This window comes from Piliocolobus tephrosceles, chromosome 14 (assembly GCF_002776525.5).
Source record: "Piliocolobus tephrosceles isolate RC106 chromosome 14, ASM277652v3, whole genome shotgun sequence".
NCBI classification, from domain to species: Eukaryota; Metazoa; Chordata; class Mammalia; order Primates; family Cercopithecidae; genus Piliocolobus; species Piliocolobus tephrosceles.
In genome coordinates, this window is record NC_045447.1 from 106,213,434 (window position 1) to 106,236,059 (window position 22,626).

A 22,626-nucleotide genomic window follows, 5' to 3' on the forward strand; every position below is an offset into this window, starting at 1 on the left:
GGGCCGGGCGCAGTGGCTCAAGCCTGTAATCCCTGCACTTTGGGAGGCCGAGACGGGCGGATCACGAGGTCAGGAGATCGAGACCATCCTGGCTAACACGGTGAAACCCCGTCTCTACTAAAAAATACAAAAAAAACTAGCCGGGCGAGGTGGCGGGCGCCTGTAGTCCCAGCTACTCGGGAGGCTGAGGCAGGAGAATGGCATAAACCCGGGAGGCGGAGCTTGCAGCGAGCTGAGATCCGGCCACTGCACTCCAGCCCAGGTGACAGAGCAAGACTCCGTCTCAAAAAAAAAAAAAGAAAAAGAAAAAGAAAAGATCAACAAATATGACACAATCCTTTGGCTAGACCAAGGAAAGACAGAAACCAAATTACTAAATTCAGGTATGAAGAAGGGGACACTACTACTGACCTGTATGTCAACAAATTAGATGGAAATGGACAAATTCCTAGTAACACACAATTACCAAAAAACCCACTCAAGAAACAGAGAATCTCAACAGATTGGTAACAAGAGACTGAATCAGTAATCAAAAATCTTCTAACAAAGAAAATCCCAGGACAAAATGCCTTCACTAGTGAAGTCTACCAAACATTTCAAGAAGAATCAATACCAATACTGAAACTCTTTCAAAAAACTGGAGTGAAAAAAACACAATTCCTAACTCATTCCATGAAGCCAGTTATTACACTAGTACCAAAGTCAGAGAAGATATCACTAGAAAACTACACACCAACATCCCTTATCATTCAAAAACCCTCAGCAAAAAACTAGCAAACTGAATTCAGCAGCATATAAAAGTATTACACACCATGAGCAACTGGGATTTATACCAGAAATGCAAGGTTGGTCCAACATGCGAAAACCAATGTAATACGCCAGATTAATACAGAAAGAGGAAGACACCTTGCTTTGAAGTGATAAAAATGTCAGCAACTAGATAGAAGTGATGACTGCACAACCTTGTGAAGAGACTAAAACCACTGAATTATACATTTTAAAAAGAGTGAATCTGGCGAACACAGGCCGGCGCAGTGGCTCACACCAGCACTTTGGGAGGCCAAGGCAGGAGGACTGCTTGAGTCCAGGAGGTGGAGGCTGCAGTGAATATGATTCCATCACTGCACTCCCGCCTGACAGGGTGACAGAGACCCTGTCTCTAAATTTAAAAAATAAAAAAGGTGAACATGAATCACTTTGTGAAATAAAATGTCAACTAAAAATATCCGCATTTTCTTTTACTCTTCTGAAAACTGTGTGTGCCCATGCCTCAGCCCAGATCCCCAGCGTGCAGCTAGAGTAGCCCACGGCTGGGCGTTGGCTCTCCTCACCTTGAGGTGCTGGTGCATGCAGTAACGACAGACCTTATGCTTCATCTCATGCGTGACATCACTCGAGAAAGGAATAAACCCACATTTTGGCTGTAAAATAAATAAATAAGGAGGAAAAACATTTAGGAAGAAATCACGTACCTCTAAATAGACATATCACTGACTACAAGATAATGAGTGCAGCAAGATAATTATGCATAAATGGCCCCAGAAGCTGTTTTCATTTGCACCTCCCAGCGGGAACAACTCTTCCTGCATCAGATCACACAAACGTCTCTGCTCGAGGACCCACGGCCGGAACTCTCACTGGGGAGGGTCAGCGGCGCCTCTACACTAGCTCAACACAAGCACAACACACAGTAGCTTTGTGCTTTTATTCAAGAATGTCACTGAAAGATTCTAGAAGAGATGGACCCAGGACTCCCAGCTCCAAGAAGCAGAACCATTGTTCCCACTGACACTAGCACATGGCCCGACAGGGGCCCATCTGATAGTTGCTAGGCTCCCAGAAGGTCAAGGAAGCCCCATGTCCTCTAAAAGCTGCAGCCTCTGAGCATACACGACACCCAGGCCTGCGCTGAGCCTTGGGCACTGGAGATGCTGGCTGGGGAAGCAGAACATCCACCCACAAGTGAGGAGGATCAGGAGGCATGAGCTCAGGCCCGGAGTGTGACCCAGAAATCACTGCCTTAGAGTTGGAGGAGGGACGTGTGAGGCAGCTTCCTGAGAGACTCTGACAGCCACCCCTGACGTGGGCAGCAGAGAGCTGAAGCAAGGGGGCCCCTGGCCCAAGCAGCCCCCACTGCCTGGCACCACAGAATTTCAGGACTCCTGGCCATGACACACCAGTGCCTCTGAGGGTCACACTGGCCTTTGTGCCTCCAGGAAAATCCGTCCTGAGCAGGACACGGGGCGCTCCCGAGTCTAGAGGGCAACCTGTGGATGGGGCTCCTGCAGCACAGCAAACAGCAGCCAAGCACCAAGCAGGCATGGCCAGCAGGGAGGGGCACAGAGGAAGGCCCCAGGGGACCCTGGCAAGCTGTGCCCTCTGAGCAAAACGGGGTGGGGGAACCCAACACGCTTCCCTCTGGTGACCCTCAACCAGGGCTTGTTTTAGCCCAGGCATGCAGGGTGGGTGAGGTCTTCTGTCATGAACTACCAGGAATGAGCCTAAACCTGGGGTCTGGAAGCCATGGCAGGAACCAGAATGCAGGTGGGGGCTGTGGAAGGAGAGAAGCAAGTGGAGTTTCCAGGAGCCAAGAGTGCCTACCACTCACTTCAATGGGAACTGGAACCCAAGGCACGTGGCTCTCGGACTCACTGCCCAGGACCGACCTTTCCCCCTTACCCACACCATCTGCCCCTCGACAGGTCACCTTAATCTCTACACACAGAATGGGCCGGTGCTCTGCAAAGCGGTAGGTTTGAAGTCTGGTTAAATTGGGAAGGCACATAGCGTAACCACTGAGTGTGTCCAGGTCCTTGTCACAGCGAGACTCTGGAAAACAGAGCAAGGGTCATACAGAGCAGGGTCAGTGAGAGAGATGAGATGATCCCTGCCCAAAACACGCCCCACCTCGTCTCTGGTTCCAGGGGGCATCTCTGTGCCTGATGAAAACCTCATGTTTCCCTGGAGATTGTGGGACACAGAGAGTAACAACATGGTTAAGGCCAGGCACGGTGGCTCACACCTGTTATCCCAGCACTCTGGGAGGCCGAGGCAGGTGGATCACAAGGTCAGGAGTTCAAGACCAGCCTGGCCAACATAGTGAAACCCCATCTCTACTAAAAATACAAAAATTAGCCGGGCGTGGTTGCATGTGCCTATAGTAGCAGCTACTTGGGAGGCTGAAGCAGAATTGCTTGAACCCTGGAGACGGAGGTTGTGGTGAGCCGAGATCGTGCCACGGCACTCCAGCCTGGGCAATAGAGCGAGACTCTGTCTCAAAAAAGAAAGAAAAAAAAAAGGCGGGAACGGTGGCTCACACCTGTAATCCCAACACTTTGGGAGGCCAAGGTGGGCAGATCATGAGGTCAAGAGATCGAGACCACCCTGGCCAACATAGTGAAACCCTGTCTCTACTAAAAATACAAAAAATTAACTGGGCGTGGTGGCAGGCGCCTGTAGTCCCAGCTACTCAGGAGGCTGAGGCAGGAGAATCGCTTGAACCAGAGAGGCGGAGGGGGTTGCAGTGAGCCCAGATCGCGCACCACTGCACTCCAGCCTGGTGACGGAGTTAAGACTCCATCTCAAAAAAAAAAAAAAAACGAAAAAACAACGTGGTTTATGTAGGGGGTAGTTTCAGGCCCTGTGGTATTGGTTCAAGCTCTGGAGGGGCTGGAGACTGCAGTCAGCCACACGGATGGCCAGCCATGTCGATGTGCCTGAGCCCCAATGAAAACTCTGGACACCAGCCTGGTGGGCTTCCTGGTGGGCACACTCCACGAGTGTCACACAGAGTCGATGGGAGAGTGAACACTGCCCACACCACCCCTGGAGAGAGGACCCAGAAGCTCATGCCAGGTCTCTCCCGGACCCCACCCCTGCACCTCTCCCCTTGGCTGATTCCATCTTTATCCTTTTCCTGTAATAAACCATAACCATGAGTAACACAGTGAGTTCTGTTGGTCCTTCTAGCATATTATCAATCCTGAGGGTGGTCTTGGGGATGGTCCCCTAATTCCACAACACCCTTAGCCCAGGAACTTGAAGAGGACGGGGCTGCAGGCTCTACCTTCTTTCACATCTAGGCCCTTCCCAGTTCCCAGTGCTCCAATATTTCCCCAGCACCAAATCTGCTGGAAGCCGTGGTGTGGACAGAACCAAACAAGCCTGGGCTCCAGGCACCCCAGGGACAGGCTTTCCTCCTTTAACATAATGAGCCTTACTCCAAGTCTGGTTCTTATCACTGGCGTGATAAACCTCCCATGGTTGTTATGAAATGGCAGGCTGAGAGCAGAGCACCCTGGAGCCAGGCTCAGACTGCATTCACCAAGAGGAAGAACTGGAGCCTACCCACTGTCCTGTGGCCTTCCCGCCTCCCCAGCCTTTCCTGCAGTGTGCAGCCCATTCCTCCCTGCTCCAGCCAGAGACTGCAGACCCAGAGAATGGTTTGCTTCCATTTTCCAAATCAAATCAGGAAAAAATTCTACACTGGCCAATTCCACACCCTCATTGCCTGGCTGTGCTCCAGGCAGAGGCATTTCCACCCTCAACTCATGAAATGTATCTCTTTGATCACTGATTGAAAAATAACCTTTGACCTGGTTCCTGTCCCTACGGCCATTAGCAAGTGCAGAAAAGGGAGTGGGTGGGGATGGAGGAGAAAGGGAGAGGCTAAGGGATGGGAGCGGACTGGGGAAGGACAGCATGAGGATGGGGAAGGTGATGCCACAGAAGGCCCCTAGATTCCCTGTTCCTCAGAAGGACACGGACCTAGCCTAGACTCCGGTTGGGGGCAGCTTCCAGGGCTGCAGACCCTCCTGGGCCAGGCCCTCCCTCCTGAAGCTCAGGTCACCTCAGTTTCCTTTTGCCTCTCCCAGGCCTCTGGGAACCCTTCCCTTTCTTAAGTGTGCCCCAGACCCTCCACCTCCAGCTCTTCCCTCATGTTGTTTTCTGTGGTATTAATTGGTTCTTTCTTGTTTGTTTGTTTGAGATGAAGTCTCGCTCTGTCACCTGCGGTTGGAGTACAGTGGCGTGATCTCAGCTAACTGAAATCTCTGCCCGCTGGGTTCCAGTGATTCTCCTGCCTCAACCTCCCAAGTAGCTGGGATTACAGGCGCCCGCCACTACGCCCAGCTAATTTTTGCATATATATGTATACACACACACACACATATATACACACATATATACACATATATACACACATACATACATATATATATATATATATATTTTCTTTTTTAGTAGAGAAAGTGTTTCACCATGTTAGTCAGGCTGGTCTCGAACTCCTGACCTCAGGTGATGTGCCCGCCTCAGTCTCCCAAAGTGCTGGGATTACAGGCGAGAGCCACCGCACCTGCCTTTACTGGTTCTTCATCACATATTCTGTGCAGTGCTCTGGTTTTCTGATAGAGAAAATTGTATCCATGAGCTCCCAGGATTTCTATCCCTGATAATGAAGTTTCTGGCAAAGGAATTACTGAAAATTGGCCGGGCGTGGTGGCTCACGCCTGTAATCCCAGCACTTTGGGAGGCCGAGGTGGGTGGATCACGAGATCAGGAGATCAAGACCATCCTGGTTAACATGGTAAAACCCTGTCTCTATTAAAAATACAAAAAAATAGCTGGGCATGGTGGCGGGCGCCTGTAGTCCCAGCTACTCAGGAGGCTGAGGCAGGAGAATGGTGTGAACCTGGGAGGTGAAGCTTGCAATGAGCCAAGATCGCACCACTGCACTCCAGCCTGGGCGACAGATCTAGACTGTAGCTCAAAAAAAAAAACACAATCTTAAAGGAATTACTGAAAACTGCATATACCTAACATGGATAATCATTTCAAATGGAATATTTTAAATTACAAACAATATTTGTAAGTTAAACACCCTTACCTGGTCTTTCAGATTGTATCTTTAAACAAAGCTGTTTCACAAACTCTAAAGGTAGCTGAACAACTTCCTGTAAGAAAATACACAAAATTCTCAGTGTGAATTGCACAATGACATGAACACAATGCCGCAGAACTGCAGGCCTAAAAATAGTTGAGCTCCAGGTTTTTATGTTATGTGTAATTTATAATATCTTTTAAAGTTAACTGCTTAAAAAAGTCAGTGTGTGGGTTTTGGGAATAAAAGCTGCTCTATTATTTTCAGGACATGTCCAGGTTAAACAGAGACACGAACATTTCACTGCAATCGGTGGTCAGCTCTCAGAATGGCTGGGCCCACGGTGGTGACCAGCCTCAAGGTCAGCGTCTCTCACCACCAAGCATCCCTTCTGGTCTTCACAGCATTTATGGACCCACAGCAGTTCTTAGACCACATGGAAGACCCTTACCGACCACTCAGACAACCTGAGGACCTCACGTTTCCACCTGAGGAGCAGCTCAGCATCTGAAGAATCACTTATCTCAGGAAGGTGGCCTGTGCCTCCTCAGCCCTGGAGGATGCGGCATAACCAGCATTGTCCTCCACATGGCTCTTCTGTGCAGTTTCCCAGATGAAAGGTTTTTATTTAAGCCACATTGCTTACCATCTCCCCATCCTCTCGTGTTTCTAGAGTGGCAGAATTGTGACTTCTGAAAAAGTCCCAAAGGGACAAAGGAGATCTGCTAGGCTAAGAATGGTGGGATCCTGCCCACAGAGACCCTGCCTTCCCCACCCTGCGTCGTCACACCCATGCCCCTCCACCACCACCACCCTGTCCACTCCCAGTCAGCTGCGCCAGTTTCACTTGTGATTGGTCATTGACCTAAACATGCTATAAAGCAACAAAATGTGACTTATTATAAACCTAGTACAGAATTAGGTAAGGTGACACAATGGACAAGAGTGGGGAATGTAAACATTCGAAAATTTGTAAATTGAGGCCGAGCGCGTTGGCTCACGCCTGTAATCCCAGCACTTTGGGAGGTCAAGGCAGGTGGATCACAAGGTCAGGAGTTCGAGACCAGCCTGACCAACATGGTAAAACCACATCTCTCCCAAAAATACAAAATTAGGCGGTGTGGTGGCGCATGCCTGTAGTCCCAGCTACTCAGGAGGCTGAGGCAGGAGAATTGCTTGAACCCGGGAGGCGGAGGTTGCCACTCCAGCCCGGGCAACAGAGCGAGACTGTGTCTCAAAATCAAAACAACAACAACAAAAAAATTCGTAAATTGGATCATCTCCATGAAGTCCAAGTTCTGGCTCCACTTCAAAGAAAGCAAAAGCACAAAAGGCGTGGATGCCGACTCTGGATGCCTCGCGTGTGGGAACCATCGCCCAGAACCACACAAGGCCCTCACTCTGCCTTGGCCCCCACCCCACAGCACATACTACTGGGAGACACAGCAGCCACGCAGGTCTCAGGTCCACATACAGGGCAACGACCCTCCACACCACTGTCTGCCCATGCACGGCCTGAACTCACAGTCACCCAGGTGAAAAGCAGACCTGGGTTTATTTCCAACAGCTGTAAATCATTGATTTTATAATAAGTATATCTATGTTTAAAGTCAAAATAAAATGCTGGCCTGGTACAGTGGCTCACACCTATAATCCCAGCACTTTGGGAGGACAAGGCGGGCTGATCACTTGAGCCCAAGAGTTCGAGACCAGCCTGCCCAACATGGTGAAACCCAGTTCCCACAAAAAAAAAAAAAAAAACTAAAATTAGCTGGGTGTGGTGGTGGTGCACACCAGTAGTCCCAGCTACTCGGGCAGGGGTCTGAGACAGGAGGATCACTTGAGTCTGGGAGGTTGAGGCAGCAGTGAACCACGATCGCACCACTGCACTCCAGCCTGGGTGACAGAGCGAGATAGAAAACAAAAACAAACAAATACTGACAGTAAGCATCCTCTTACAAGTCCAACTGCATTGGCGAGTGTGGACCACGCCACCATCCAACCATGTGAGGACGCACCAACCAGCTCCTGCACAAGGCATTCACCTAAGAGGACCAGAGGGAAAACCCACAGAGGTCCCCTCCTGGAGCTGTCCCCTGGAATTCCCACAGAGCTCCCTGTAACCTGGGTGCTGAGATGTGGGAGGACCTCCAAGCATCACCCTCTAAATGGCAAAGGGACAACTGCTCAGAAGGACAAGGAGCCGCCAGCCTGGCTGTCCCTTCACTCCTCATGTCTCCTGCCTGAAAACTGGGCCACAGCACAGAACTAACTGTCAGCATGTGAGGTTCCAACGGAGCTGAGGCTGGCGCCAGAGAGTGTCCAACCTCACCAGGATTTGGCCCACAGCAGCAGCGAGCTGGAACTTCTGAGCCTTCAGGTTCCTCCAGTATGTAAGTAGCAACAGTGGAAGAACAAGGCAAGCAGCTTCTGCCCCTTCCCCATTTCCTAAACTCTCCAGCTCCCAGACCCAGCACTGGAGACAGGCCCAGACCAGCGTCACACCCACCGGGCAGGGCCAGGAGCCAGGGTGTGGCTGTCCCTGTCTCTGTCTCACAGTCATCACAGGGCTGGTTGTATCTTGCCTCACAACCAGCAGGAGGGAAACGCTACGCTTGGCCCAACTCGCCGACACCTCTGTTCTTCCCTCACGTGGCCCTGTGTGGCCCTGCAGATGCAGCCACCCTGAGGGGTGCATCGTCAGCCTGAAATGGGCTCTGCCCGCTTTCCCACTGCGCCAGAGCCCAGCGGCGTCCTACTGGGACACGCTCACCTGCAGCGCAAACAAGCTCTGCTTCACTTTGTCAGTATCTCAAGGCGGAGGAAATGCACTCACAGGCGGCCTTGTGGATTGAGCCCTGTTTGCTGGGGGTTCATTTACTGTGACCCTTCCCACTGAGGACAAACCCAGAGCCAGACTGCTGACTGCTGGAAATGCTCCCCGTCCTGTCCCTCCCTCAGAGCAGTCCCCAGCACTCACCCCACCAGGTAGCCAATGGGACCTCGAGTCTAATCCCATGCCCCTGGCCAACAAGGGCCCTCACCACACAAGTCCTCCGGTCACAGAGGCTTCTGGTGGATCTCACCTCTAAGAATGTTCCTTCCTCAAGGAGAAAACTGGTCACGGCACAGAACCGTCCAAGGGATATGCCCTGGGGAAAAAACTGCATGAATCTTCCTAACAGGGGACCTCCAAATGCTCCCAACACCACAACAGTGCAGTGAACAGGCTGGAGGCAAGTCACGTGCCCACAGCGGCTGGAGAAGGGTGGGGCCCAGGGGCCTGTCCAGGCCTCAAAACCGCAGATCTGCTCAGAGCACAGCCCCAGGCAAGAGGTGAGCCAGGGCTGGCAACCCTGGTCCCATTCCCACAGACTCCAGCACAGGCGGCAACACCCAGAGGCTCCCACGGCTTTTCTCTAAACCCCAGCTTTTAACATCCATTGAGCAGCTGAGGCCCTTCCTGGGTGTGACAAGCCGCACCCAGGATGGCCCCAGTAGGCCCTGCCACCCTCCCATATTGGGCGTCCTGTGTTCAAAGGTGCCCAGGGGCAGAGAGCAAAGCCATTCCTTGAGGCTTAGTGGCACTGGATGCTGCTCAAGAGCCCTCACCCAGCAGGAGCTTCCAGGAGGGCCAGCAGAGACGGGTCCTCGGGAGTAGGGGCTCATGTGGGCCCTCTGAACCCCAGGCTTCTCAGCTAGGAAAGAGAAACTGCAGTATCTGCTCCGCTGCCACCCAGCACAGCAAATGAGAAACACTTGGAGACTAGCTGGATGCGAGTTATCATTAACCACAAAGTTCCAGAAGATCACCAGGAAGTTGGCAGTACTGACGCAAAACATACCCAAGAATTCAGACATGAAGAAAAAGCACTTACCCCACAATGAACATAGTTCTCCCCCAAAAACTCCTTCATGACATTTTTGCCAAAGTCCACTATGTTCTGCAGGTGTTGAAATATCTCTTCCGAGGTCTGTAAGAGACAACCACAAGAAAGCCTTCATGATGGGACCTCCCGACAGAGCCTTGCTTGAGGGGAGAGGCAAAAACCACCACAGACTCTGCCACAAGCAGCGGGGACATCCCAGACACAGATAGAACCCGAGTGACGGCCCTCAGACCCAGGGGAAGGTCCCCAGTGCCCCGCCTCACCAGCGTCCCTCCCCAGCCATGCCACCCTCCCCAGCCCAGACTTGGGAAGGTAGCAGTCTGAGGACCGCACTGCTGCCGCCTCCCGTCTGCCCTTCTCCCAAAGCGGCCCCTAAACATGCCTTCCAAGGAATGTGACTTTGAAAACCTCTGACATCTCACATCTCAATCTCTAAAGAGATTTTACTCTTTAGCCTCTAAATGTGGAATATTCTTTCCCCAGTTAGAGGTTCTTAAAGAATCAGTAAAGTGATGAAACTGGTTGAGACAGAAATCATCCCCATGTCCCTCAACCTGTCTCAAAGGTGAGAAGCCCAGAGGGCCCCTGGTAGGCTGCTCCTGGAAAACACCCACAAAGGCTGGCCTGGCAGTCTTGCTGCTCCCTGCGGGGCACCTGCCTTTGTGGGTGCTCATCCAGGGCAAGCCTGGAGGTGCCTAGTGCCTGGCTCATGCTCGAGAAGGTCCCAGGACTGTGCAGCTGCCCTGTGCCCCCGTAGCCTCTGGAGAACCTGCTGCCCACACGGTCACAGCACGTGCAAGTGTCCTGTGGCTGTGCAACAAAATCAGTCCGAACTAAGCCTGATAGAAACTCCAGAACACACCCAGTAGCCCGGTACAGCTGCGGTCACAGCTTCTGACAAAAAAAAACCCTGGCCAGGCACAGTGGCTCACGCCTGTAATCCCAGCACTTGGGGAGGTCAAGCCAGGCGGATCACCTGAGGTCAGGAGTTCAAGACCAGCGTGGTCAACATGGTGAAATCCTATTTCTACTAAAAATACAAAAATTAGCCAGGCATGGTGGCAGGCACCTGTAATCCTAGCTACTCAGGAGACCGAGGCGGGAGAATCACTTGAACCCAGGAGGCAGAGGTTGCGGTGAGCCGAGACCGTACCACTGCACTCCAGCCTGGGCGGCAGGGCGAGACTCTTGTCTCGAAAAAGAAAAAGACCCCCTGGTGAACAGAAAAGGGACCACTCAAGTCTCCACTGATCACACAGTGTGTCACATTATGTCATTTACAGAGGAAATGTAGCCAACTGCTGGCAGACACTGTCCCGCTCCTACCTGTGGACATAGATCTGACAGGGTCCACAGAGGCCAGGCCTTGGGGGAGTCAAGGTCAGGGTGGTTTAGGCTCTGCAGCCACTGAATTTGGCAAAGAAGGGGACAGAGAAGGCTGGAGGCAGCCACAGGGACTTTGTTTCCATGGCATGGATTCCACAAACCAAAACCACCTTGGCCTGTTTCTCTTCAGCAGCTGAGGCAGAAACCCGAAGACAGTGGGGCCTTCCTATCCTCCCCTGCCTGCCCACCCCGACCCCACACCCACCGTGGCCCCACCAACAGCAGCTTTCTCCCATGGCTCTCTCCCCTCTATTGTGCCCACGCGGCAGCTGTCACCTCCACCCACCACAACCCCCCGGCCTCCCTTTCTATGACCTCTACCTCAGATGCTCCAACCTGCCATCTCCCAGGAGCCCTCAAGGGGCAGTGACTCATCAACCCCTTACCCTCGCCCAAGCCAGCCTCTGCCTGCCCCACAGTGGAACAGCCACCGTCCAGGAGCTCACCCCCAGCTCAGCTGCATGTGTCCCCTCACAGGACCCACACACATCAGATGGGGAGCAGAGAAGGGCCATTAATGCAGGAAGCCTCCGCGACTCAGTATGCACCCCAGGACCAACAGAGATTTGCGCAGAAAGTTGTAACTCAGTGGTCAAAAACGAAAGCGCAATGCTTTTTTACGGGTGGTCGATGGCATTTTGCTTGGATGACTCACAGAAAAGAAACCTAACAATTCCCTTCCACCTCAATGTTTAACACAGACTGTCTACCACAGCACTGTAGACTCTATTTTCATAGATAGAATTCCACAGATGGGGAAACTGAGGCAGCAGGTGCTAAGGAACTCGGCAAGGCAAAGTTTGCCTGGTCCTGGGGTCCTCGCCACAAGCAGGTCCCTCTGAGCGGGACCTACGTGCCAGGCTAGGGCAGCTCCTGGCTGAGGGCCACATGGACTACCACAGTGACACACAGGTCAACATGCTGGGCCCAGTCGGTTTTACATCTGGAATGATGGGCACACCACTTCCTGCACAGAATGCTTGTATCATCTTTGAATCCTACAACTAGCATCAATATTTCCACATCGGAAAAAAGAAATCAGAGTTTTCTTAAATAATCGTTGTAACGTCTGGGTGCAAACCCACCCATCTTACCTTCTTCCTATTTGGAGGAAACTTCAGAAACCGCAGCACAACACAGCGCTGTTGGAAAATAACACACATCTGATGAATATTTGCTCAAAGCCAAGGCACGAGGTGTCGGTCAGTTTGGGGGTCCCATCCTCAGTGGACAAAGCCCACAGTGAGGCTCCACGGCAAGGAGGCTGGGAAGCCCCCAGGGCAGAGAGGCCAGGGCTGGGACCCAGCGAGGGCACACTGGGCAGCAGGACAACAGGAACCTTCAGCCTCTGACCCATCAGCCCCTCCCAGGACTTGATCTTAAGGAAAAGAAATAAAATGGAAATAACCTAAATGCCCAATAATGAGATGGTTTAAACCCAGTGGCACACATTTCAAACCATGTAATACCAGTCAGTGATTGATAAGAAAGATCAGTATTTACAGACGTAGATGTGCGGTCATCACATACTGCTACATGAAAAAAGTCACCAAACAGGGCTTATGGAATGAGCCAATTTTCATAAACAGAAAAGCACACGTGCACACACACACAGGGATGGGTGTGATTCTATTTACATAAAGCTCAAAATACAGGTAACACTGACCCCTTGTGCCCACCCCTTGGGTGTGCATGAATAGTTGCTGAGGAAGGTTCTAGAAGGGACTGGTCAGAGGATTACGGGTCCGCTTACTTTGTGAGAATTAAGCTATACCCATGATCTGAGTACTTTTCTGTAGATATGTTACACTTCAAGTTTTTAAAATAAAAATGTTTAAATAAAATAAGTATGATGTGTCTACATCAAAAGGTCTGAAAGGACATTCGGCACAAGTTTAACCACATCTCCAGGTAGCAATGATTATGATAACTTCTTTTTAATTTATCTTTATTTTGAATATTTCAATTTGTTAAATGTTCAAAACATACATTCTAAGAACATATATCATATGTAGGAAGGAGAACACACCTGGGAGGGGCTCTAGTTGCAATGCAAGGGTGGGGGGTCCAACGCCCTGGGTAGCGCCCCTGCTGAGGCCACAGGGCAAAGCCTAAGCAGGAGGGAGGAAGCAGGCTGCACCGAAGACGGCTTAGAAAGGGCCATTTTCTAGATCAAAAGATGCCTAAGGAGCAACAAAGGCCCTATGGAGACCAAGCCAGACTCCCCCGCCCGCTCCCCACAGCCCTGTTTAGACAATGTGCGTTGTTGCTCTTAAATCCCAGGCACCCGGCCCCCTGGGCTCCTCTGACTGAGCTCCAGTTCCCAGCCAGTGCCATGCTCCTGGCTCGCTGTGCTGCAGATAGCTGTCCCCTCCTTGAGCCCCAAGCTGAGACCTGGGGAAGCCAAGATCAATGGCATGCATGCCACTGCTGTCCCCTCCCAAGCTGAAGGCAGGCATCAACAATCAATCATGGGAATCGGCTGGCTAAGGATCATTGTAATGGAACTATAATTCCAGGCATCAACAATCAATCATGGGAATCGACTGGCTAAGAATCATTGTAATGGAACTATAATTCCACCACCATTTAAGGAGAGGCAGAAGTTGATCCACAGAAGTCCTAACTCTCGACAGCTCTCCAGAAGCTCGTTCCCTAAAAGTGTATTTGCTCCTCACCTGCACATGACGGTGTGTGCTATCTGAGTGTGCCTGACCCGCCCTCCAACAATTAGGCACCAAACACAGAAGAGCTCTCCACCGATGGCAGGCATTCAGCGATGCCCTGCTAGTGATGTGTCCGTGTGACTGAGGGTCATGCTTGAAAATCAACACAATAAGAAAATATATGACATTAAATCCCTGATTAGTGTAAACTGACCCAGGCTGCCATGGTGCAAGCTCTCACCCTGTCCCTCACACAGGGCAAACCCCGCCACCCACAGGGACCAAGCTTACTCACCTGCCAGACTGCATGCACAGAGCTCTGCAGCACCTACAGGAAAGCAAGGCCTTTCTCGGTTTATCACAGAACTAACTCATAAGCTGCACAATGGACTTTTGTAGCAAAGCAGTCCTGAGCAGTCCTGAGCAGGGTGACGCCAGGCCGAGACACATGAGCTTTCTCTTCAAAGAAATTCCGCACTGTAGCCTCAGAGGAAGGAGTTCAGTGGGCCCATGAACAGAAATGCCAACTACAAGAACATAGGACCCCCTCCCCTGGCAGCAGTCACCTGCTAATACGGACTCAGCTTTCCAAAGTTCCCTGCCACTCTGTTGCCAGGAAAGGCGGGAACAACTGGTCTTTTCTGTCTATTTATAAATGGAAATTATAAATTTCCTATGATTATGACATACAAAACTACTCACATAAAGTATAATTCAGAAAGCCATTATCTGGCTTATGAAGAAAAATTTTTTTAAAAATAAGTTGAACAGGGCACTATACAAAGAAAAACCATACACAGGTCCCAGGAGAAAAAGATGTCGGGCCTAAATGATTGCAGGCCTTAGGCCTCAGTCCTTGTGGATAATAAAATAACACCATTCTTCCCACTAGCACTTATTAATAATTATTATTGCAATAGCCAGCAGGTGTTAGTACCAGTGCTTCAGGGCCCACGATACACTCCTAAAGTCCATCATCTCCAGCCGTCTCTCCCTCTAAGGTGGGCAACTGAATCCCGGTTTACAGAATGAGGGAAGATCAAGGCCTTGACCCCAAAGGTCAAGGTCACATGGGGTGAAGCCAAGTTTAGAGGAGGGTCTGGACCCTGGGAGGTTCTCAGTGTCTTTCTGGTGGCCAGGCTCCTCGCTGCTACTGAGTCACCAGCAGGGGCTGGGGGCACGGGGTACTGTGCTGCCCCCAGGAGAGGGTATGGACACAAGCCTTCCAAGCCTGGGCAGAGAAGCCCAAAGCGGCCCTCCCGCTCAGCCTTCTGAGCCCCTTCCTCACATTTCCTCCACCACCACATCCAAACACAGTGGCTTGACCTCCCTGCTGTCACTCACGGGAAATCTGCTATCCCTTTCCATTACGGAGCCCAAGAGCCACAGCCAACTAAGGAAACCTGAATACAATGATTCGTCCATTTCAAGGGAAACTGCTTTCTTCACCCACCCATTTATGATCCAAAAACTATCACAAGAAATCTACCCACCCACACACCCCCAGGGGAACCACAGTATCAGCCAGTTTTCATTAATACCAAAACTCAGACACATTCAGCTCACCTATCCTCTACAGCCCATGCCAACTGCCCCATGTGAGGGGCCTGATCAGGCTGGGCTGGCTGAGGTGGGTGGTCCCCGAGATGTGCCAGGCTGAGGGCTTCAGTAATGCATAGGCCATAGGGCTCTACTACCCTCACACAGGCAGCTGGCAGGAAACAGGTGAAAACACACCATAGCAGCTCTCATTAGCAGAAAGACACAATGAGTCCAAGGGGCACCCATGGCTGGGGAAGGGGGGTGAACACAGCCACCTGGGGGACTTCCCATGAAGGAGGGGGCAAGAACCAATACCCCGGCAGGCTCTGAGCTCCTGCCAGCTCACCACATCTTAACCAGCTATGGAGATAATGACACTATTCCTCTTTCAAAAAGTTATCTGAAACCAGAGAGTTGAAGCTTACCTTCTTCTTAACGTCTAGAATAAAATGTTGAAAGTGAAGAAAAAGGGCCAGGCGCAGTGGCTCACACCCATAATCCCAGTACTTTGGGAGGCCGAGGCAGGCGGATCACCTGAGGTCAGGAGTTCGAGAACAGCCTGACCAACATGGAGAAACCGTCTCTACTAAAAATACAAAATTAGCCGGGCATGGTGACACACACCTGTAATCCCAGCTACTCGGGAGGCTGAAGCAGAATCGCTTGAACCTGGCAGGCGGAGGTTGCAGTGAGCCAAGATTGCGCCATTGCACTCCAGCCTGGGCAACAAGAGCGAAACTCCCTCTCAAAAAACAAAAAAAAAGTGAAGCAAAAGGGTTAAGATTGGAAGGGAAGACCTTGACACTTCTGCAGTCTGAGGGCTGGGGTGTTTCTTAACAAGAGCAATGCTAGACCAAGGCCCAAGCTGCACCTGTACTCTTGGTAACAGGGAAGCTTCTGCCTTGGAAAATTCGATGAAAATCAAGGATTTTAACAAGTCAAAAACACCAAACAATAGGAAGAACAAGAGGAGTGATGCATTTATACACACACACTAAGTAACCCCAAGATTTAAAAAGTTAAGGGACACAATTCATCATTTACAAAAGTGGCAAAAAGCATTTCAATAAAAATCCCTTCCTGGGCTGCAGTGGGAGGGCAGGTGGCACGGCCGTGTGGAATGCAATTTGCAACGTGTGCCAAGGAGCCTGATTTACCCAAGAGCCCAGCCTGAGCAGCAGAAGCCCAAACACGTACGTACGAAGACTTTCGGCAAAGCCCACCGACGAGGATCGCCAGCGCAACACTGGGAACCCCGAGCATCCTGCAAGACGTGCATGAGGATTTTCTACCTATTTGTGCTATAAAATTAAGTGAAAAAAATCCCAAAACAGAAACAGATACGTAGTATTCTTAACTACCTAATAAAGGCAAAATACAGTCATGGATCACATGACGACACTTGGGTCAGCGATGGACTGCATGAAACAATGGTGCGTCCCATAGGATTATAATACCACAGTTTCTACGTTTAGATTCTCATTGTGTCCCACTTCCCATTAGACACTTCCCATCGTGTCCCAACGGCCTGCAGCACTCAGTCCAGAACCATGCTGCATGCGTCTGAGGACTAGGACTGAGGACTAGGAGCCACAGGCTGCCCCATACAGCCTGGGCGTGAGGCAGGCTCTACCATCTAGGTGTGTTCATATGGCATCATCACCTAACAATGCAGCTCTCAGAATGCATCCCTGGTGCGAAGCGATGCTCGACAATAAGTAGAAAAAGACTAGAAGAAAGTGCACCAAAGTGTTAACAAAAGTTGTTCTCTTCATGGAGGAATACTGGGTGTTTTCCAGTTCCTTCCTTCTGATATTCTATATTTTCAGAGAGAAGCAACAATTGGTGTTAAATAAAAATAGAAGGCCACAAAAACTCCAATGCATTAAAAGCGACACCTGCCAATGGGAAGCCTGAGGGGGCACCTTATGGGTGAATTAAAGCTACTAACTAGAAGAGCCTCTCAGGACAGATAAGGAGAGACTTTCCTGCCACCCACGGAGGACTCACTCTGGAGGGGTATCACTCACAAAATCAGCTGTTCCAGAGATCGGTCAAAGGACAAGGACCAAGGTCAAGTCTTCCATCAGGCTGAGGAGATAAACTGAGGCTGAGATCAGACGACTTTTGTGGGAAGGGAAGATAGAAAAAGAGAACAGCAGCAGGGGTCACCCCTCAGGATGCTGCCCCTGCCTTCTAGAAGCAACGCTCAGCTCCGGCTTCTCCCGAACTGTGAAGATGACTCCCAGGCAGGGGCCATGGGGGATCCCAAATGTCCAGTCTCAAGAGGCTGCCCTCCCTGTAGACCCTCCTCACCCCACCCCCGCAGCTCCAGCTCCAGCTCTGTCCCAGCCAGAGAGGAAGGCTGCCCAGGGTCGGTCAGTCACTGGGGGCAGGAGGTGCCGAAGTCCACCTCTGCAACCCAGAAAGGGATGTCCAGTATGCGTAGGACCGTGGAGGGAACAAGAAGCAGGGCTTACGGTACTGGGCTCCAACAGGAGGTGCTCCCAAGAGTGAGCTTGGCTTCGCTGGGAATGCACGGCCTCAGACAGAAATCCAAAGCCCATTTGACACGGGATGAAGATGTGACATCGCCAAGATGCCTGTGGAGGACGGGAGCCCAGTACTCTGCAGGCAAGAGCAGGGAGGCCAGACTGGAGACAGCCAGCGGGCAGGGAGCAGTAGGTCCTGGCCCCTTGTCCACCCCGTACGGGGCACATCCTTCTCAAGCCTCAGCAACTCCATCCTGACTCATGGTGTCCTCTGCAGGACTGAAGCAGGCACAGGTGTGGGCCATGGGGGGGGGGCCACCCACGCACACAACACTCAGAACATGGGGAGGCCTGTGGGGATGGGCACATCTCGTGTGTGGGGCTGACCCCTACAGGCACAGAAAGCCTGGCCACCTGTAAAAGGAAGCAGAGCTGCTGAGAGGCCCACAGTGAGGGCCACAGGGAAGTGTGAACAAGTCCTGGCCCTCCGATCTCCCAACTGCTTGGCAACAAGGCAGGAGTGGCCGGGCCCTAGGCACAGCCTTGCTCTCTGCAGACACAGCAATGATGCTTTTCTCACCCTCCTGGATAGCAGCTCTCAGAAGACAGAGGAAGTCACTGGGAAGCTTCGCTCTGACTGAATTCTGACCAAGAAGGAGGCTCAGTAAGGCAGAAGGAAAGCAGCTGTGTCACCTCAGAAGGTGTAAAAGTAGGAGGTGCGCCAAGGCCAAACCGACACACCCCTGTGCACGAGAGGCACCATCACAGGCTGACAGTCACCAAAAAGCAGACCTCACCACGCAACTGCAGATACAAAGACGGGAATAAACAAAGAGCGAGCCACAAGCACAGCTCTCCAATGAGCTCAGCTGAGACGAGAAGGAACCTCACTAGGAAAGAAGCCGCATCAGCTGTGTCAGCCCAGAATGCCATTAAAAATCCCAAATGCAGAATACATCACTGGTTTAAACAAAATGCTGGCAGTAACAGAAAGCTAAGACTATTTCAACTAGGTCCAGCTAAAAATTGTAAAAGGGAGCGGCCAAGGGCTTGGCATATGTTATATGGTTGGAAAAAAACAGAGAACATAAACATATGTGCTTCCAGCATCCACAGTAGGAAGTATGGCCCAGCTAACAGCCCTGCAGGACTGCACAATGGCTTTCCACTTAACCTGTTCTAAGTGATTCTGTAATGGATATCTTTGTGTACAAGATCTTTATTTACATTTCTAATTATCTCCTTAGAACGGACTACTAGAACAGAAATTAGTAAATCAAAGAGTGTAAACTTTTTAAAAATTAACCTTTTTCCTGAGTATCATACACATCCATTGTAGGAAATCTAGAAAATACTTAAAGAACAAAAGAAAAGTAAAAGCGATTTAGGATACTATCAGTCACAGCCACTTAGAACATTTTCATGTATTTTCTTGCAATCATTTTGTAATTATAACCACATTATGCATCTTCTTTTGTAACCTGCTTTTTCCACATAACATTGTAAACAGGTCTTCATATGAAGGACTTAATCCATCCACTACAAAATAATCACCTAAATTATTAAAATTTTGATATACAAAATAATGCTGTGTGGCAAAAATATATATATACACACACACATACATATATATGTATATGTATAGTGTATATATATGATCTATGGACCAGAAATACTAAAACACAAGATGAGAAGAGAAACAGTAAGAGGGCACCTGACTGCTTCAACTTTACACCTTCAATGCCCAGACAAATATCCCAGGCACCAAACAGGTACCAAAGGGACACCAAAACTCCCCAGGCACCAAAACAATTTGCAGAAATGATCTGAAGCTCTCAGACTCTCGGAAAGGTCACGAAACTGGAACAACTGGAAGTGAGCCGCTTTGTCCACACATGATCAATGTTCTTTGCTGGGAGGCCAACTAAATGGCAAAGTCTTTCATGTCACCTCTGTCAGTAAGAAGGAAAACATCATGATGGCTTAGTGTCACGACAGGAGTGGGCCACCTTCTGCCCCTGCTCCCCAAGGCTGAGGTGGTCTGGAAGGGGCTCAGTGCCCTAGACAAGTGCATGATCCAGATCTAAAAACACCTAGGAGATGGAATGACAAACCAAACCTAAAGTGACCTTCACAGGACAGGATACTGAGCCAAAACCAACAAGCTGAAGGTGAAGGAGGCAGGTGCAGGCGTAACACGGGAGAGAAATCCTGTGGCAGTGCATAAAGGGGCAGCCTGCGGACTTCACTAACCTGAAATGTGGTCACTAGCCGAAGCACTGCACCTTCAGGCTGCAACAAGGAAACTGCCCAGATGAGAAGTTCCCCCAACCAAGGAGCCCCCACAGGGTCAGTGTCTGAAGCTCCAGACACCCACCAGGGAACATGCCAGGCTACTGAGAGCCTCTCAAGCATGCCACAGGGTCCACACCACACAAGGCAGAGAACACCATCATTACCTGCGCCTGGGAAAGTTCAGGTTCACAACCAGCCCAGAGGCAGAATGCAAACCGACAGGCAAAATGAGAATCGTCCTGGGCCATCTCTGAGTGGAAGGGCCTTGGGGAAGCTGACCACCTTCTGTCAGGAACACCTTTAAATGCCTCTCTATGGCTGGCCTGCTGTTTACCTTCCTGCCCACCCTGAGCACACCCTCCTATAGCCCACACCTAGTTCCTCCATCCCCAGGCCTCATTTCCTACAAGTACTGCGCTGTACAGAAGGCTCTCTCTCATCCCATGTTTGCATACTGCAGGAAGAACGTCACTGTGCTCCTTCTAGTGCTGACAGCCAATGACCATGCAGATCTCCTTACCTAGAACCTCGGCTCCTGCAGGACCGGCTCAGGCTGGCTGTAGGTGAATCATGTTCTCACGGTGGAGGGGATGGGGGTCAGCACAGGACTCATTAGGGACATTTCAATTCTGAGAGGAGCTGATGCCCTCTCAGAGAAAGCAACCCTCTCCTTACCTGGAAAAACTTGGCAAAGGCCTCCCTCTCTCTCGGACCCAATGAGGTGGATCTAAGGAGTTGAGCAGAGTAGCACGGTCCACCTGCTCCCACACCCAGCTGCAGGGAGGCCGGGTGCATGCTCAGCATCCACAGGACCACAGACTCCTCCTGTTCTCCCTCACCCATCTTCTACCCCACTGACACATACCCTCTGCTCGAACTCAACAGTTCCTAAAAAGCTGCCTTCCAGGAATTGTTCTCTCCTCCTTGGTCCACAGCCCGAGCAAATACACCACAGGGCAGAGCTGGTGGGCTTGGCTTGGTTCAGGTGACCATATCAGGCACAGGCTCTGTCTGACCTAACCTGAGGAATTGGAAACATTTTCTCAAGAGACTACGTGCAGTGATAATCTTCAATTTCAAATGATGAGCTAAAAACAACAACCAAACAGGAATGAGTACAGTAAAGCAAATTTAGATTTAAAATAAAGAATGAGGCTGGGTACAGTGGCTCCTCACGCCTGTAATCCCAGCACTTTGGGAGGCTGAGGCGGGCGGGTCATTTGAGGTCCGGAGTTTGAAACCAGTCTGGCTAACATGGTGAAACCCCATCTCTACTAAAAGTACAAAAAAAGCAGCCGGGCATGGTGGCAGGTGCCTGTAATTCCAGCTACTTGGAAGGCTGACGCAGGTGAATTGCTTGAACCCAGGAGGTAGAGGTTGCAGTGAACCAAGATTGCACCACCGCACTCTGTCTGCCTGGGAGAGACAGGAAGACTCCATTTCAAAAAAAAAAGAACAAATAGCATAGGTCTAGAATAGCCTGGTGGCTGTAGGTAAATCTGAAAAGGTGAAAGAAAAAATAAACAATCAACCTGGCGTGGTGGCTCACACCTATAATCCCAGCACTTTGGGAGGCCGAGGTGGGTGGATTACTTGAAGTCAGGAGTTTCAGACCAGCCTGGCCAACATGGTGAAACTTCATCTCTACTAAAAATACAAAAATTAGCTGGACATGGTGGTGCATGCCTGTGATCCCAGCTACTCAGGAGGCTGAGGCAGGAAAATTGCTTGAAACCGGGAGGCGGAGGTTGCAGTGAGCCGAGATCGCGCCATTGCACTCCAGCCTGGGCAACAGAGTAAGACTCCATTTCTAAATAGATAAATAAATAAAAATAAACAAGCATTACAATCAGAGCTGTGCAACACGGTAGCGCCAGGCTGCCCTGGAGATGTCTGCTCAGGAAAGGGGGTGGACTCAGGGAAGAGGGTGGACACGTACTTGTCGGGAACATGCAGAGGGATCCAAGTGCCAGAGGCAACTGCGTCAAAGCCTCTGCTCTTTCAACATGGGTGTCCTTTTGCTCCAAGCCTGAAACTTGCTGCTTCATCTGCCACTACTTTTGAAACTTAATATATCAGCCCTCACTAAAGAAAGCCTTAGGTTTACCTAAAATGCAGAGATACATCTAATCTTACCAAGGAACTGGAATATTAGTATTTGTTTTGGGAAAGGATTCAGGGGATCGGCACAGTAATCCAACATAAGGACCCACGCGGAAACGTCCCTCACCGTCCTCAACAGCGGACTACACAAGAGAAGGACAGCTTCAGGTTAGCCTGGTCCATTATTAATTCACCTAAAGATCTTGAGCAAAGCTTGTAGTCTCTGTTCTTTAGTTCCTTGTGCTAAAGAGTAACAAGATCCAAAGGCACAACCTAGGGACTACCTGGGTGTTTGCAGCTTACACTACAGCTGACCAATGCATCCAGCATAGGAACAACAGAAGCAAGGCAGGACTCCACTGCCTACATCATCC

At 50.6% G+C, this 22,626-nt stretch overlaps 1 protein-coding gene across 3 annotated transcripts in view; it reads right to left on the minus strand.

The window, feature by feature from the left end:
* Positions 1–22,626, minus strand: part of IPPK (inositol-pentakisphosphate 2-kinase) — a 70,930-nt gene that overhangs the window by 46,940 nt on the left and 1,364 nt on the right. For 2 of the 3 annotated variants that reach the window (XM_023187802.2, XM_023187801.2), the window contains exons 2-6: positions 12,249–12,296; positions 9,757–9,852; positions 5,885–5,951; positions 2,708–2,829; positions 1,332–1,421 (exon numbers count right to left, since the gene is read on the minus strand). In XM_023187802.2, the coding sequence (XP_023043570.1) occupies positions 1,332–1,421; positions 2,708–2,829; positions 5,885–5,951; positions 9,757–9,852; positions 12,249–12,296 (423 nt within the window). Of the gene's footprint in view, positions 1–1,331; positions 1,422–2,707; positions 2,830–5,884; positions 5,952–9,756; positions 9,853–12,248; positions 12,297–13,183; positions 13,206–22,626 lie in introns of those variants that run through there. The other variant, XM_023187803.1, reaches the window with a different exon arrangement.